General features: G+C 43.6%; 1 protein-coding gene across 3 annotated transcripts in view; it reads left to right on the top strand.

Annotated features, from left to right (window-relative positions):
* LOC143274585 (uncharacterized) overlaps positions 1-18879 on the top strand; it is a 70350-nt gene that overhangs the window by 30244 nt on the left and 21227 nt on the right. For 2 of the 3 annotated variants that reach the window (XM_076578438.1, XM_076578439.1), the window contains one exon: positions 16455-17357. In XM_076578438.1, the coding sequence (XP_076434553.1) occupies positions 16828-17357 (530 nt within the window). In that variant the 5' untranslated portion in view covers positions 16455-16827. Of the gene's footprint in view, positions 1-15505; positions 15665-16454; positions 17358-18879 lie in introns of those variants that run through there. The other variant, XM_076578440.1, reaches the window with a different exon arrangement.

The raw sequence follows: 18879 nt of genomic DNA on the forward strand, positions 1-18879 counted from the left end.
TTTTCGTATTATTTCATTCTGACCTGTTAAATTTGATGTGGCATATTTTTTATGACACGGTATGACAGCCGTATCAGTATGATTTTTATGGTTCAATATGTGACACTCAGTAGCCAGAGACAAGATCAACCGGCTGTGTACATCAAATAATAAAGCATCAAATGGGGAAATAGTAAAATCTGTTATTTTTGTGAACAAAAAGGAGGATCCAATCATGTAGTCAACCACAGTACAGCCATTACTAGTGTACATTCCGATTCCGTCATCTCTCCCTGCTCTTCCATTAAGAATATACAATGAAGACGATTTACACAAGTCAATCAATCTATACCCATAGTTGTTTGGTCGACGATTATCTTGATTATGTCTACACTTAACTGGATATATATAACTGCTCATCTAAAACATTGATCAAATCATGGAATGGACCTATACTGTTACTCTGATGTTGATCAATAAAATCTTTCAATTTTTTTGTATAAGCATTGAAGTCACCTGCTAACAGAATATAGCAATCATATTTACTTTGTATATCAAAGAGCATGTTTTCAACATCATCAAACATATCAACACTACTATACACTGATCCTTCAGGAGGGATGTAAACCACTCCAACACACACATCTTTATCATATCCCGTTAAGGATGATTTTATCATGAACCATGCTGGGTTGCTGTCCTTGTTTGGTAGAGTGGTTATATAATTACAATATTTCTTTTTGTATGCAAAAGCAACACTACCTGAACGTTGGTACGATGAACATTTTCGACTGAAAACATGTATTGCATACCCAAGTTCATCGAAAACATTTTCAAGGAATGAGTGATCTTGCTTGTCTGTTTTTGTTTCTGTTAATAAAATAACATCAAACTGACTAATGTGTGTAACAAAGTCACTATGTTTTATCCTACTTCGCAACCCACAAACATTGAGTGATACAAAGCTTATGTTATGTCTTTCACCAGCTGAGCTTTTTGAATCGTTCACAGAAGAATCATGTAAAGCAGAACAACAATCACGTGAAATAAAACAATCAACAAAACTGTCAGGTAACAAATTTTGACCGTTTTCTGAAAGAAAACTGCATTGCCCTCCGTCGCATCCCTATTCCACAACATGCTGAAGACCCAAAGCTTCAAAGTCTACACTGTCCACACCAAGGTGGAACAGGTCATCAGGGTTGTCAATCAGGACGACCTTGGCCTTTGTAGTTTGGCCCGGCGTCTTCTTGAGGACACAGCGGATCCGACCGTCATGCGTTGTCGACACCCTGTCAACTGCCTCGTTGCGCTTTGCCACGTGTAGCAGTCTGGAGCGGAGAGGAGTCAGGCCTCGTTGCGCTTTGCCACGTGTAGCAGTTTGGAGCGGAGAGGAGTCAGGTCGTCGTTGATGAACACTTTCTTGAACTCCTGGGTCTCTTTCAGGGCACGTCGCTTCTCTATCAACGTTACCTTTGTCCGCCGAGACACAAATTTCACCAGCACAGGTCGGCCAGCGGGAGCGTTGCCACGGGAAACAGTGGACTTGTGGCTGTTGGTCTTCCTCTGGCCAGACCTGTGGACAACAGCTATTTCACTGGGCTTGATGATACAGCCCGCAGCCTGGAAGACTTTACTGACTTCCTCCTCCAGGTCCTCGTTGTCTTGTTCTGGAATGCCGATGATTTTAACGTCCTCTCGTCGGCTGTATTGTTCTTGTTTGTCTACTTTGTACTGAAGAAGGAGGTTTTGCCTTTTCAACACCTCAACGTCTTGATTAAACTGTTTGGTGACAGCACCGACAATAGTTAACAAAATGTTCTTTAGATTTTGTTCCAAAATAATTTTCAACGATGACGACAACAAAGGGACGAGCAGCTCTGCGACATGATTAGCAATTGCGTCATTGTCAAAATCGTCACTGGACTTTTTACAACCTTTCTTCCCCTTCCCCTTGCCACCCTTTGCACTATTTATCTTGTTAAAGACACAATCCTCCAAAGTGTCATACACATAGTAATAATCAGAGAAAATGTGCATTAGTAAAAAAAAAAAAAAAAAAAAAAAAAAAAAAAAAAAAGCACGATTATTCTAACTATATATAAAAAAAAAATACAGTTATTGTACAGAAAAAAAAAGTTGTCACAAATGGAAGAGAGAGACAGAGAAAGAGAGAGAGAGAGGGTGGATGTGGGTGGGTTAAAGTTCATTTTATATGTTGGTATGGAAGTCTAAACATGATATGTATTTGTATTTGCAGTTCTTTATTTGTCAGACAGATTTCTCTGTGTGAAATTCGGGCTCCTCTCCCCAGGGAGAGCGCGTCGCTACACTACTGCGCCACCCATTTTTTTTTTTTTTAAATATTTTTTCCTGCGTGCAGTTTAATTTTTGTTTTTCCTATCGAAGAGGATTTTTCTACAGAATTTTGCCAGGAACAACCCTTTTGTTGCCGTGGGTTCTTTTATGTGCGCTAAGTGCATGCTGCACAAGGGACTTATTATCGTCTCATCCGAATGACTAGCGTCCAGACCACCACTCAAGGTCCAGCGGAGGGGGAGAAAATATCGGCGGCTGAGCCGTGATTCGAACCAGCGCGCTCAGATTCTCTCGCTTCCTAGGCGGACACGTTATCTCAAGGCCATCACTTTATGACAATTTATTATAAAATGGAAAAATAGAAGAAAAAAAAAACAACAAAAAAAAAACCCCACAAAAAACAAACCCAAACAAACAACAACAACCAAAAAACAAAAACAAAACAAAAACAAACAAAAACAAACTGAACTGGAAGACGCTAAACAAACAAAAACAAACTGAACTAGAAGACGCTAAACAAACAAAAACAAACTGAACTGGAAGACGCTACATGACTCTTGACATTAAAAAATTTAGAACCAAAAACAGTTTTATTCCTGTTTCCGACGCTCGAGCGTTGTGTGTGTGTGTGTGTGTGTGTGTGTGTGTGTGTGTGTGTGTGTGTGTGTGTGTGTGTGTGTTAAATAATGAAAAGGCGATGTATGTTTTGACATGACTGTGTAGTACTATCTAATTATATATATATATATATCTGTGTGTGTGTGTGATAGATATATCTATATCCATATATGATATATATGATATATACATCTCTCTCTCTCTCCCTCTCTCTCTATATATATATGTTTATATACATCTATATGTGTGTATGCTTACTAATTATATATATATATATATATATATATATATATATATATATATATATATATATACATCTATATGTATGTATAGTTACTAATTTATATATTATATATACGTGTGCAAGCAATGTCTGACACAGATCTGCACACAAGGTTCTAGTGAGTTGTTTGTTGTCTTCAGTTTAACGTCTTTCCACTTGAAGTGATATTTGACGAAAAAAAATAACAAAAAAATCGTGGGGGTAGGGGTTGTGGGAGGGGGAGGGTGGATAGGGAGAGACAACGCTATGGAAAATGGAAACGTTATAAACGCCATCAAACGACTATAACAACTATAACAAATGTCCTATAGGACTACGCAGCAAACCTGCAATAACAAATAACATATTGGGATTGTTAATAACACCTTCAAAAGAACTTTTGGTGAAGTCTGGCAAAAAACATTTTAGATTCTGACATTCGAATATTACATGATTGCTAGAAATATGTTCTCCACATATGCATCTGACATCTTTGCTGAATTTACTTATAAAAGCGTTCAGTTTTATCCTGTTTGATAATGTATGAATCTGCCTTAATTTTATTGAATTACTGTATGTATTTGACTGATTGATAGTTTCCGGTTGTTGAACATTAATTACACTGTGGTTTAAAGCTTTACCGTTTTCTTGTTATAATTCTCTTTGTTCCACTATGTTTTTTTCTAGTATTCGATAACCCTCTTGTACAGACAGAGGCACATAAAGTTCTATGGTTCCCTGTTCGTTTTTTGCACCTTTTCTTGCAGTCCTGTCAGCCCATTCATTGTAGAGAATACCAAGATGTGAAGGAACCCAGCAAAACGTAATGTGTGTTCCTTTCAAGCTTAAAAGATGTAAAATGTGGCTGATTTCTATTATGATTTTAGATTTGTTCTTACAATTTGATGAGTTTAAAGCACATAATACAGATTTGGAATCAACGCAAAACAGGACTTGTAGAAGGTAAATTGGAAAATCAAGAATATGATTTTGAGCTATAAGAACAGCAATTAGTTCAGCAGTGAACAATGAACGATTTTTACCAATATAGTATGATCTTTCCGTTTTCAGTTCTGGTATAACGAAAGATGAACCTGCTTGGCCATTGTCTAATAGTGAACCGTCTGTGTGTGTGTGTGTGTGTGTGTGTGTGTGTGTGTGTGTGTGTGTGTGATAGTAGTAGTAGTAGTAGGCCTCCTTCGGTCATGGCTGACCATGGATAGAGTATAATTATCCCTCCTAATGTCTAACTGGGCTGTCTGCTTGGACCAAGCAGCGTCGCCTGTGACTGCAGAGACCGATGCGAGAAAGACAGTCTCTGTCGCAGCGGTCACATGTGTAAGCTGATGCTGGTCTGTTGGCTGCCGTCCCTTTTCTGCAAGCTCGCTTTTCTGCTGCAGCAGCTGACAGTTTGTTCTCGCCAATCCGTAACTGATTCTTGAGAGTGCTGCTCCATCTGTTGCGGTCATCTGCAAGGTCCTCCCAGGACTCAGTGTTGATCTCAAGCGCCTTCATGTCACGTTTGCAAACATCTTTGTATCTCAGCTGTGGGCGACCGATGCTTCTCTGCCCCGTGGCAAGCTCTCCATAAAGGATGTCTTTTGGGATGCGACCATCTTCCATGCGGCGAACGTGGCCCAGCCAGCGCAGCCGACGCTGTCTCAGTATGGTATACATGGTCGGGAGGCCAGCGCGAGTCAGGACTTCGGTGTTTGCCACCTTGTCTTGACAGGAGATGCCGAGTATGCGCCGTAGGCTTCTCAGGTGGAAGGCATTGAGCATTTTCTCCTGACGAGCATGTGTGGTCCACGCCTCACTGCCATACAGCAAGGTGCTGAGGACGCAGGCGTTGTATACAGCCATCGTTGTCTTCGTGGTCAGCTTGGGATTTGTCCACACTCTTTGTGTGAGGCGGGCTAGCGTTGTGGCTGCCTTCCCGATCTCGGTGTCAAGGGAGAGGTTGTCGGTGATGGTGGACCCAAGGTAAGTGAATTGATGGATGACTTCAAGCTCGTAGACATCAATGGTGTTGGCTGGTGGAGATGGCGTGTCTTGGCCTAGGACGTTTGTCTTCTTGAGACCGATGGTCAGACCGAAATCTTTGCAGGCCTGGGAGAAGCGGTCCATTAGTTACCACAAGTCCCGGTGGGTGTGATGGTCACAACTGCGGCATCGTCGGCAAAGAGCATGTCTGATGAGGGCTTCGCGTACTTTTGTCCTTGCTCTGAGGCGGGCGAGATTGAAGAGCCTGCCATCTGATAGGGTCTGCAGGTAGATCCCTTCTTGCGCTGTGCTTAACGCATACCTCAGGAGAAGAGCAAAGAAGATTCCAAATAAGGTGGGGGCGAGGACACAGCCTTGTTTGACACCGCTGCGTTCGTCGAAGGGCTTGGAGAGGTTACCATTAAACTGCACAGTCCCTTTCATGTTGGAGTGGAAGGACTCAATCAAGCTGTGCAAATTGGAGGGGGGGAGGGGGGGGTGCAATCGATCTTTCGAAGAGCCCTGAAAAGGCCGTCTCTGCTGACTAGGTCAAAGGCCTTGGTGAGGTCAATGAATGCGACATACAGGGGCATCATCTGCTCTCTGCACTTATCCTGGATTTGGCGTAGGGAGAAGATCTTGTCTACCATAGATCTCTCTGCTCGGAAACCGCACTGTGATTCCGGATAAACGCTTTCGGCCAGTTTCTGCAGGCGAATTAGGAGGATCCGAGCGTAGACTTTGCCTACAATGCTGAGAAGCGAGATGCCTCTGTAGTTGTTGCAGTCGCTCCTTTCGCCCTTGTTTTTGTAGAGGGTGATAACCTTGGCGTCCCTCATGTCCTGTGGTACAGCTCCCTCATTCCAGCACTGACAGAGGACTGCGTGCAGAGGATGCAGGAGTAGTCTGGCAGTGTTTAATGAGGTCTGTGGGAATTCCGTCGCTGCCAGGTGCTCTGCGTCAAGTTCTTCCATGACCGGCATGCACTTGATGGCATTGAGGGCTGAGTTGGACACCATCTTTTCTGTGGAGTAGAGGTCGGAGTAGTGTTCCGCCCATCTCTCCATCTGCTGGTTAGGATCGTTGATTACTTCCCCAGTGGAGGATTTGAGGGGGGTGAGGGGGGGGGGGCAGTCTTGCTCTGTGTTGGTCCCAGTGCTTTCTTGATGCCATCATACATCCCTCGGATGTTGCCTCTTTCAGCAGCATTCTGTATCTCTTCACTGAGCTCTGTCCAGTACTCATTTGCACATCGCATTGCATGCGTTAAGCTGAACCTTACTCCTGGCGGCTCTGAGGATTTGCAGGTTCTTCTCACTGGGTGACCGTTTGTACTTGGTGAGTGCAGCGCGCTTGGCCTCCATACTGGGAGTCATCTCTAATGATTTGGTGTGTGTAATATATATATATATATATATACACATGTGTGTGTGTGTGTGTGTGTGTGTGTGTGTGTGTGTGTGTGTGTGTAATAATTATATGTATGTATGTATGTGTATATATATATATATATATATATACACACACAGATAGATAGATAGATATACACACATATCTATCAGTAGTGTACTGTTACCTCCCCCTCCCTCCCCGTGTTACGTTTGATTTTGTTGTTGTTCAGCAAGAATCACACGTGAACCATGGGTACGCTTGTTGGCAGAGGCAAAAGAAAAGCATGGAACACGTGGAGTGGTTGCAGGCAAACTACTGATGCTTTCCTGGTGATGATGGATAACCAGACTCTCTGAGCCCCTTACGCACATCACTGAGCAGTTTGTTGTCCTGCTGTTTGATCGTCTGGGCGAACTGCGTGACGTCAGCCAGGTCAGACAGCCTCTCGTCGCCTAAGAAAGAAACCTTTGGAAAATAACCCGCCCATAATTATCAGCAGCTCTTGAACGGCACACAAAGAGAGCAGTTTACCAGAGAGAGTGCTTACGTCTGGAGGTAGAACTGTGGGGATCGCTAAAGAAGAGGGGAAAGACATGGTGTCCCAAGGGGACCACTCTGCCTCAAGGTCAAGGAACACGATGTGAGCTGAGAAAGTGCACATGCTACAAGACCAACTTGCAGTGCACTTTTTTTTGTTTACAAGGACTAGACATTGTCCAGCTGGAAAGAGACAACCTAGCTTTGTCGAGAAGGGTTTTCAATAACTTGGGAATACCAGCTTCATGTTTTAGTTTTTCAGTCAAGCTGAAACATTATCAAAATTGTTTATTTGGTTTTATAGTGAGCACCCTATGCACTTTATGATTCTTGTAATCACACATCCGATGACATTTGTATTTGTATTTCTTTTTATCACAACAGATTTCTCTGTGTGAAATTCGGGCTGCTCTCCCCAGGGAGAGCGCGTCGCTACACTACAGCGCTAGCGCCACCCATCTTTTTGTATTTTTTCCTGCATGCAGTTTTATTTGTTTTTCCTATCGATGTGGATTTTTCTACAAAATTTTGCCAGGAACAACCCTTTTGTTGCCGTGGGTTCTTTTACGTGCGCTAAGTGCATGCTGCACACGGGACCTCGGTTTATCGTCTCATCCGAATGACTAGCGTCCAGACTACCACTCAAGGTCTAGTGGAGGGGGAGAAAATATCGGTGGCTGAACCGTGATTCGAACCAGCGCGCTCAGATTCTCTCGCTTCCTACGCGGACGCGTTACCTCTAGGCCATCACTCCAGAGACATGCAAGTGGGATTTTCATCTAATGAACCCGTCCCCAACTCATACCCCCAATACTCCCTACATCCCTTCTTTTTCCATTGCCCTTTGATGTCTCGTGAGAGTGATGAATAATTAACCCTCAACTACCTTAATACTTATTCAGAACCACGAGTCGCTGCTTCTTTCCTCGTTTACAATTCCTGTGATGTGGCCTAGTGTCCTAATGAAAAATGCAAGTAGGCAGTCACCTGTCTGGTGCTGTGATTTGAATGGACTGGTCACTTTTGTAACTTTTGCTATGATATTCTACCAGCCAGTCATACTTCTGATCATGTAGGTATTTTGTTGGATCAGTCGCTTACAGTCCAAATCAGTTACTTGAGTACTGTTTGGAAAAAAAAAGAGGACCCTGGCTGAGTGAAAGCTGATTTATATGTTGTGGATGTTCTGAGGACTGTGAGTTAAGCGTTCATATTTTATGATTTTTAGCAGGCTATTATCGCAAATATAATTTGACATAAGGAGAACTGTCTCACTGTATTTCCTACATTATAGAATATCTATTTCGGTTACTACGGTATCACGTACCCAGCTACCATGACCTAATCAAATATATATTTTGTTCAGACATTAAAGATATCTTTCAGGCTTAAATATAAAGTTGCTGGTTCAGGCCACCACATGTTGCTGTGACCTTATTACAGATTTGATTAATCTACTGACGTGTGGTTGGCAGATTAAACAACACAAATTCATATAGATTCCTGGTAATCAGAGCGTTTATGAATAATTATATTTAATACCGATCTAGTGCACCACTGTCTTTTTATGAATGGCCATAAGTAGTGCGATAAACAAACACGCTTATTGGAACAGAAGTGACCGTAATGAAGTCAGTGCGTGTACAGTGACATCATTTTATGACTAAATTTAGCCAATAGCAGAAAGTGCTAGCTGGTCTATGTGTCTCAAAATGTTCAGATAGCATCGCTGTACATGTATGCAACATCTTATATTTTCGTTCGATTGTCTCTGGACTGTGAGTTTAATATTTGTCTTCAAAACATTTCAAGTTACGGGGTTACTAGTCAAGGTCATTTGGTTTTTACTGTGACCTGATTACATGCTTAATGCTAAATCCATTGAGAAAAGAGTCTGAAACGAATGATGTACACCATACAACATCACAGTGATTGTTTGAAAATCATATGTGATGCTCAAAGGAAAGACAACATTTAGATCTGCAGTTACAGTGACGCGGCCCGTGCGTGAAGGGTGACCTAATTTCATGGCTATTTATAGCCAAACGAGGCAAGTCTCAAGATGTACCCAAATATGTTCGGACTGAGTCATGGTAAGCTTACATGTGTGCAACAGGTCATGCCTTCACTCAGTTTTGCAATATTCACCTGATATTTGGGCCTTGCGCCCCGCTGATAGTTTAGTTTTCACGTCAAGTGGACGGTTGCTTGTTCGGGAGCGTATCGTTGTGCCGCCGACCCGCTATGCCGCCGACCCGTTGTGCCGACCCGTTTACGGATTGTCTTTTGTCACAAAAAAGTTTGTTTGGGACAAACATTGGTTGTTATGATCTTTTATTTCTTTTTGAGTGTGATTGGGTATGTGTCTGTGTGTGTGTGTGTGTGTGTGTGTGTGTGTGTGTGTGTGAGAGAGAGAGAGAGAGAGAGAGAGAGAGAGAGAGAGAGATTGTTTGACAATGGGTCTGCGGTAATATGATTTTATTCCCTTTCGGTACCAGGGCATTTTACATTTGCAGTACATTGGAAGATTGTTTCCGCCATTTCCTTGTTTTGGGCTATAGATACTAGTGGAGAAATGATCTGTACAAGAAACTTTCCTTTAAAATTCGTTTCTAGCACACTTTTTTCTTTTTGCTTGTTATTGGTTTTGTTTCTCATTAAAAATGTAGAAAATTGAAAGTATTACATTTGTCCTGAATAAATATTTTTTATCATTTAGTTTGCATTTTCACGAGCCCGCCTCTAAATGGCGAGTTTTAGTGTCATTCAGTGTTTACATCATAATATACGTCATTTGTGAAAACTGCTACTGTCATATATCACTTTTCACGCGCATGTGATGAAAAGCGAAAGGGAATAAATCGGGATAGCGGCATAGCGGGACGGCGGCATAACGCCACCTTTTTGCTTTGTTCTTCGTGGTGGTTTTTACCATCACCAGTGGGCAGGGAAGCGCCAGACGAGGGTGGCTGAGATGGCACCGCTTCCGCTTAAGTCAGTGGGGCAGAAGGGACTGCGGGGGGAGTACTTGGTGTCAGTGAACTTGCCTCTTCTGTTAGTTCCATGGTTTCCGTCAGGGCTCTGTCCGTCCGAATGTAGCGTTTCGAAATCGTCTGTAGGATGTGTCTCATGGTGTCGCCATTTTGTTGTTGTAGATAAGTCATTCTTTTCAGACCGTGTAAGACAGTAGTATGCATGTTTGGTGTTTCTGGCATGATCTGGTTTTATCTGTCATTGTCGTTTTCCAGTGACGTGTCCAGGTCAGGGTAGACATTTGAAGTAATCAGAGTCTCTTTGTCGTTGTTCTGCTTCTTTTTTAATTACGTCATGATATTTCTGTGATATATTTGACAGCACAATTTTCACACATATATGTCCGTATGGTTTGTACAAAAAATGCTCAGTTGGTATATTGGCAGTTTGGTACATACCCAATGTATGTGTTTGTGGCGGACCGAGCAAGTGACAGTGCAGCCATCTGGTAATCCTGCAGTTTAGAATACTAAACTCAGGGGCCGTTAAAATGAAAAAGTAGAAGGTGTTTTAGACTGACTTCGATGCGCTGAGTCGAATGCAACCCTCAGCTAAGCTCTAAGACCACTCCTTTCGTATTCTAAACTGCAGGATTACCCAGCCATCTTTTGGTTGACCACAAACACATGGCGTTTCCATGTCCTCAGCAGCACTGATTTCTCTGTTGTTGTTGGACCTGGTGGTTTCGCGTTCTTTGTTTTCACTTCCCAACTTCTGGGATGTACGTTTAGGGCTTTCTGCAATGGGTCGTTTTTGTATTATCTGTTGCACATAATATATACTAGCCTTGCATTGTCCTCGCCATCTTGATGACGTCGTCCGTGTGTGTGTGTGTGTGTGTGTGTGGAAGTCGAAGTCGAAATATTTTAGTTGTCAGACCACAGATCCATAACAATGGAGTTAATAAGGACAAAAAGAATTAATACAGGGAAAATGAATATTAGGACAATCATCGAACTACATGGGCATCGATAACGATTCCAGAGCATTTGCTCGTAATGAAAACGCTTTGAATACAAATTTGCACTCAATCTTTCACTCGCACAAGATAACAACATGGACATCTTAAAAACACTTGGATGTTTGTGAAATTTAGAAGAAATAAACTGGGAACGCAGAGAACAGTACTTAGGGCAGACCAAAAGAAAATGCATTTCGGTTTCTGGAGTGTCATCACAAAACGTGTGAGCGCAAGTTGAACATTCCAATTCTAAACCGCGAAAAAACACGGCGTATATTTATACATTTGACATTGTGTAAGTAAGATTTACGCGCGCGCGCGTGTGTGTATGTGTGTGTGTGTGTGTGTTTGTGAGTGCGTGTGGGTGCGTGCGTTTTTGTTTGTGTTCCGCGTCTGAGTATTATTAGTATCGTGGTAGGCCTAGTGTTGTGAACATCGTTCAGTGTGGGCATTTTGTTGTTGTTGTTAGTTATAAACCTTTCCTTGTCTGAGCATTATTAGTATCCTGGTAGGGCTAGTGTTGTGAACATAGCTGATAGTGTGGGCATTTTGTTGTTGTTGTTGTTATATACCTTTCCTTGTCTGAGCATTATTAGTATCATGGTAGGGCTAGTGTTGTGAACATAGCTGATAGTGTGGGCATTTTGTTGTTGTTAGTTATAAACCATTCCTTGTCTGAGCATTATTAGTATCGTGGAAGGCCTAGTGTTGTGAACATAGCTGATAGTGTGGGCATTTTGTTGTTGTTGTTGTTATATACCTTTCCTTGTCTGAACATTATTAGTATCATGGTGGGGCTAGTGTTGTGAACATAGCTGATAGTGTGGGCATTTTGTTGTTGTTAGTTATAAACCTTTCCTTGTCTGAGCATTATTAGTATCATGGTAGGGCTAGTGTTGTGAACATAGCTGATAGTGTGGGCATTTTGTTGTTGTTGTTGTTAGTTATAAACCTTTCCTTGTCTGAGTATTATTAGTATCATGGTAGGGCTAGTGTTGTGAACATAGCTGATAGTGTGGGCATTTTGTTGTTGTTGTTATATACCTTTCCTTGTCTGAGCATTATTAGTATCATGGTAGGGCTAGTGTTGTGAACATAGCTGATAGTGTGGGCATTTTGTTGTTGTTGTTGTTGTTAGTTATAAACCTTTCCCTGTCTGAGCATTATTAGTATCATGGTAGGGCTAGTGTTGTGAACATAGCTGATAGTGTGGGCATTTTGTTGTTGTTAGTTATAAACCTTTCCCTGTCTGAGTATTATTAGTATCATGGTAGGGCTAGTGTTGTGAACATAGCTGATAGTGTGGGCATTTTGTTGTTGTTGTTGTTAGTTATAAACCTTTCCCTGTCTGAGCATTATTAGTATCATGGTGGGGCTAGTGTTGTGAACATAGCTGATAGTGTGGGCATTTTGTTGTTGTTGTTGTTAGTTATAAACCTTTCCTTGTCTGAGTAATATTAGTATCATGGTAGGGCTAGTGTTGTGAACATAGCTGATAGTGTGGGCATTTTGTTGTTGTTGTTATATACCTTTCCTTGTCTGAGCATTATTAGTATCATGGTAGGGCTAGTGTTGTGAACATAGCTGATAGTGTGGGCATTTTGTTGTTGTTGTTGTTAGTTATAAACCTTTCCTTGTCTGAGCATTATTAGTATCATGGTAGGGCTAGTGTTGTGAACATAGCTGATAATGTGGGCATTTTGTTGTTGTTGTTGTTGTTAGTTATAAACCTTTCCTTGTCTGAGCATTATTAGTATCATGGTAGGGCTAGTGTTGTGAACATAGCTGATAGTGTGGGTATTTTGTTGTTGTTGTTGTTAGTTATAAACCTTTCCCTGTCTGAGCATTATTAGTATCATGGTGGGGCTAGTGTTGTGAACATAGCTGATAGTGTGGGCATTTTGTTGTTGTTGTTGTTGTTAGTTATAAACCTTTCCCTGTCTGAGCATTATTAGTATCATGGTAGGGCTAGTGTTGTGAACATAGCTGATAGTGTGGGCATTTTGTTGTTGTTGTTGTTAGTTATAAACCTTTCCTTGTCTGAGTATTATTAGTATCATGGTGGGGCTAGTGTTGTGAACATAGCTGATAGTGTGGGCATTTTGTTGTTGTTGTTGTTGTTAGTTATAAACCTTTCCCTGTCTGAGCATTATTAGTATCATGGTGGGGCTAGTGTTGTGAACATAGCTGATAGTGTGGGCATTTTGTTGTTGTTGTTGTTAGTTATAAACCTTTCCTTGTCTGAGTATTATTAGTATCATGGTAGGGCTAGTGTTGTGAACATAGCTGATAGTGTGGGCATTTTGTTGTTGTTGTTGTTATATGCCTTTCCTTGTCTGAGCATTATTAGTATCATGGTAGGGCTAGTGTTGTGAACATAGCTGATAGTGTGGGCATTTTGTTGTTGTTGTTGTTGTTAGTTATAAACCTTTCCCTGTCTGAGTATTATTAGTATCATGGTAGGGCTAGTGTTGTGAACATAGCTGATAGTGTGGGCATTTTGTTGTTGTTGTTATATACCTTTCCCTGTCTGAGCATTATTAGTATCATGGTGGGGCTAGTGTTGTGAACATAGCTGATAGTGTGGGCATTTTGCTGTTGTTGTTGTTGTTAGTTATAAAGCTTTCCCTGTCTGAGCATTATTAGTATCATGGTGGGGCTAGTGTTGTGAACATAGCTGATAGTGTGGGCATTTTGTTGTTGTTGTTGTTAGTTATAAACCTTTCCCTGTCTGAGCATTATTAGTATCATGGTGGGGCTAGTGTTGTGAACATAGCTGATAGTGTGGGCATTTTGTTGTTGTTGTTGTTAGTTATAAACCTTTCCCTGTCTGAGCATTATTAGTATCATGGTGGGGCTAGTGTTGTGAACATAGCTGATAGTGTGGGCATTTTGTTGTTGTTGTTATATACCTTTCCTTGTCTGAGCATTATTAGTATCATGGTGGGGCTAGTGTTGTGAACATAGCTGATAGTGTGGGCATTTTGTTGTTGTTGTTGTTGTTAGTTATAAACCTTTCCCTGTCTGAGCATTATTAGTATCATGGTGGGGCTAGTGTTGTGAACATAGCTGATAGTGTGGGCATTTTGTTGTTGTTGTTGTTGTTAGTTATAAACCTTTCCCTGTCTGAGCATTATTAGTATCATGGTGGGGCTAGTGTTGTGAACATAGCTGATAGTGTGGGCATTTTGTTGTTGTTGTTGTTGTTAGTTATAAACCTTTCCTTGTCTGAGTATTATTAGTATCATGGTGGGGCTAGTGTTGTGAACATAGCTGATAGTGTGGGCATTTTGTTGTTGTTGTTGTTAGTTATAAACCTTTCCTTGTCTGAGTATTATTAGTATCATGGTAGGGCTAGTGTTGTGAACATAGCTGATAGTGTGGGCATTTTGTTGTTGTTGTTGTTAGTTATAAACCTTTCCTTGTCTGAGTATTATTAGTATCATGGTAGGGCTAGTGTTGTGAACATAGCTGATAGTGTGGGCATTTTGTTGTTGTTAGTTATAAACCTTTCCTTGTCTGAGCATTATTAGTATCATGGTAGGGCTAGTGTTGTGAACATAGCTGATAGTGTGGGCATTTTGTTGTTGTTGTTGTTAGTTATAAACCTTTCCTTGTCTGAGCATTATTAGTATCATGGTGGGGCTAGTGTTGTGAACATAGCTGATAATGTGGGTGTAACAAATCGCTCTGTACATGTGTTGTCTGGCTCCAATGGATGAACGGCCAGCTATGACAGTCGCTGTGACATTGTGATACCTTCAGATGTTGGTACATCAGATTGACATGTCAACAAACAGTACTGGCACAAATGTAAGTACTATACCAACTGTTGAAGTGTCCTGTTCAGCAAGTGCAGTGCTCGAAGTTCACCCGTTCAACTTTTAATAATTCCCCTTGCCCTACCTCATGTTCCCTTTACCCTACCCTCCTTCCTTTACCTTCCCCTTTCTTCCACTGTCCTTCCCGACATTATACCAAGAATATACCAGTTGAACAACGTTACGGTGTTTACATTTTGTGCAACCTCCTCTTCTCAATGAACACAGAACTCTTCGTACTCATCGAGTGTCCCCCGTCTCTAATAACACATGGAGTTGCTGCAGTACCACAAGGACTTTTGGTGTACAGCCAAGCCTGGACAGAATCTCCCGGAAAATCATGGAATACCTGAATTTGACGTCATCGCTAAGTTACGTTACGTCATGTACTATGAGGTCATGGTTTGACCGGTGGGGAGGAGAACGAGCGGCTGGCTGGACGTTGTTAATGTGCGCAGGGGTGAAACATTCTTCCAGGAGGTTGGAGCAGTGTCGGGGTGGTGGAGCCGCCCATGGACGTTGACGGGACGGGCCTGAGGAGCCAGGGACGTTGACCGGCCGGGGGGGGGGGGGACCCACTGAGTCGAGGGGCCCCCTGTTGGAACTGCTGCTGTTTCGGTTCGATGTTGGAAGAGGTGCCCAAGCGTCGGAGCGCTGTTGCACGCCGGATGATGCTGGGAGCTGGAATGGTGATCCACTGAACGGTTCCGCAAGCCACTGGAAAACTTTTGGGGTGTTTTGTTTGCGGCCGTCATTGTGGTGTGTGCGTTTAGTTACTTTTTGTTTATATTTTTTTTCAGTGAGTTGAAAGAAAGGAATTATTTATTTTTGAGTGAATTGGCATAACGAGTTTATTTTTTTGATTGAGTTGGGAAATGAACACTTATTTTCTTTCTTTGATTATATATTTATTAATATTATTGAGTTAATCAAAAAGTAAAAGAAAACGTGAGTTTGCGTTCTTCTAAAAAAAAACTTGATTCGCGTTCGTGTTGTTTTTTTGAGTGCCGGTTGAAAGTAACACAGGCCTACGGATTTAAGAAAAAATAATCCGTTACAGTGGGCATTTTGTTGTTGTTGTTGTTAGTTATAAACCTTTCCTTGTCTGAGCATTATTAGTATCATGGTAGGGCTAGTGTTGTGAACATAGCTGATAGTGTGGACATTTTGTTGTTGTTGTTGTTGTTAGTTATAAACCTTTCCTTGTCTGAGCATTATTAGTATCGTGGAAGGCCTAGTGTTGTGAACATAGCTGATAGTGTGGGCATTTTGTTGTTGTTGTTGTTAGTTATAAACCTTTCCTTGTCTGAGCATTATTAGTATCATGGAAGGCCTAGTGTTGTGAACATAGCTGATAGTGTGGGCATTTTGTTGTTGTTGTTAGTTATAAACCTTTCCTTGTCTGAGCATTATTAGTATCATGGAAGGCCTAGTGTTGTGAACATAGCTGATAGTGTGGGCATTTTGTAGTTGTTATTGTTTTATTCAGCATGAAGTAAATCACACTCAACTGAATTACATGACACTGTGACACTGTGTTCTGTTTCAGGACATCTGCTGATTGTTGCAGTAGAATAAGTACCAGCAACAGTGGACTCCATATCAATAACAAGCCCACCCACCCCAGTCCCCCCAAAAAAGCTGTGAAGAAGTTATAACTTAACTTATAACTTAACTTTTCTTGATTCCCGAACTAAATGGCCCCGAAAACAGACTGTGTCTGAGCCAGAAAGAGAACTTCCAAGGACTTGACCCCATGGTCTATGGGAGCATGAAGACAATACTTTGAACCAATCGTAGCCTTCCTTCTAAACCGTGTCAGTGTACCGTACCTGACTCTTTTCCTTTATCAACCAGAAAAGTCAAGTGGATTTTATTTTGAAAGAAACAACAACAAACAAAAACACACACACACGGACACTATGACCGCGAAGTACTTTAAACTGATTTTTGTTTTGCTTGCGATTACTTCAACCATGACGATCATTGTGCAATTGAGGAATTTATCTTCATCTTTCTGGGATGTCTTTGACAACGGTCTTCCAAAATCCAAAACTGACCGCAGCAACTCAGGCGAGCTGGTATCAACATGGAATCGAATTAAAGCGCACCTCAGCACAGAATCTTCGGAATCGTCTCACACGGCGACCAACCGAAGCAGTGATGTACCCTGGTTTCCCGAGGGGCACGAAGACTACTTTCTACGGCCGTGGGATCGAATAGAAGTTGGCCAGCCCTTCTGGCAAAGCGTGGACGATGTCAAACACGTGCTGATGTATGCGGCCCATTATGATGACGTAGAGAAGCCACCTGTCATCCGGGTCGTTGGGGTCGCGCGATATCCTCTGCCTTATAGCAACGTCACCTGTCGCTACTATGGCTGCCTTCGCTGTCCCGTCATGCTCAGTGTTTCCGGTAATGTTTCCCACTTCCGGCGGCCAAACGGCAGGAGGTAAGGGAGCTAAAACCTACAGGAGAACTGGCAGGACGGGGAAAATTAGGTTGTGTGTGGGGGAAATTAAGTTGTGTGTGGGGTTGGGTTGGAGGGGGTGAGGAAGAGGTCTGCAGGGAGTGAGGGGTGAGAGGACGTCTGCAGGGGGTGAGGGGTGAGGGAGAGGACGTCTGCAGGGGGTGAGAGAGAGGACGTCTGCAGGGGGTGAGGGAGAGGACGTCTGCAGGGGGTGAGGGAGAGGACGTCTGCAGGGGTGAGGGAGAGGACGTCTGCAGGGGGTGAGGGGTGAGAGAGAGGACGTCTACAGGGGGTGAGGGAGAGGACGTCTGCAGGGGGTGAGGGGTGAGGGAGAGGACGTCTGCAGGGGGTGAGAGAGAGGACGTCTGTAGGGGTGAGGGAGAGGACGTCTGCAGGGGGTGAGAGAGAGGACGTCTCTAGGGGTGAGGGAGAGGACGTCTGCAGGGGTGAGGGAGAGGACGTCTGCAGGGGGTGAGGGAGAGGACGTCTGCAGGGGGTGAGGGAGAGGACGTCTGCAGGGGGTGAGGGAAGGGACGTCTGCAGGGGGTGAGGGAGAGGACGTCTGCAGGGGGTGAGAGAGAGGACGTCTGCAGGGGGTGAGGGAAGGGACGTCTGCAGGGGTGAGAGAGAGGACGTCTGCAGGGGGTGAGGGAAGGGACGTCTGCAGGGGGAGAGTGAAGGGACGTCTGTAGGGGTGAGGGAGGGGACGTCTGCAGGGGGTGAGGGAAGGGACGTCTGTAGGGGTGAGGGAGAGGACGTCTGTAGGGGTGAGAGAGAGGACGTCTGCAGGGGGTGAGTGAAGGTACGTCTGTAGGGGTGAGGGAGAGGACGTCTGTAGGGGTGAGGGAGAGGACGTCTGCAGGGGGTGAGTGAAGGGGCGTCTGCAGGGGTGAAGGAAGGGGCGTCTGTAGGGGGTGAGGGAAGGGGCGTCTGTAGGGGGTGAGGGAAGGGGCGTCTGTAGGGGGTGAGGGAAGGGGCGTCTGTAGGGGGAGAGAGAGAGGACGTTTGTAGGGGTGAGAGAGAGGACGTTTGTAGGGGTGAGAGAGAGGACGTTTGTAGGGGTGAGAGAGGAAGTCTGTAGGGGTGAGAGAGAGGACGTCTGCAGGGGGTGAGGAAGGGACGTCTGTAGGGGTGAGGGAAGGGACGTCTGCAGGGGGAGAGAGAGAGGACGTTTGTAGGGGTGAGAGAGACGACGTCTGTAGGGGTGAGGGAAGGGACGTCTGTAGGGGTGAGGGAAGGGACGTCTGTAGGGGTGAGGGAAGGGACGTCTGTAGGGGTGAGGGAAGGGACGTCTGTAGGGGTGAGGGAAGGGACGTCTGTAGGGGTGAGGGAAGGGACGTCTGTAGGGGTGAGGGAAGGGACGTCTGCAGGGGGAGAGGGAGAGGACGTCTGCAGGGGGTGAGTGAAGGGACGTCTGTAGGGGTGAGGGAAGGGACGTCTGCAGGGGGAGAGAGAGAGGACGTCTGTAGGGGTGAGGGAAGGGACGTCTGTAGGGGTGAGGGAA

The sequence above is a fragment of the Babylonia areolata genome, chromosome 29 (genome assembly GCF_041734735.1).
Source record: "Babylonia areolata isolate BAREFJ2019XMU chromosome 29, ASM4173473v1, whole genome shotgun sequence".
NCBI lineage: Eukaryota > Metazoa > Mollusca > Gastropoda > Neogastropoda > Buccinidae > Babylonia > Babylonia areolata.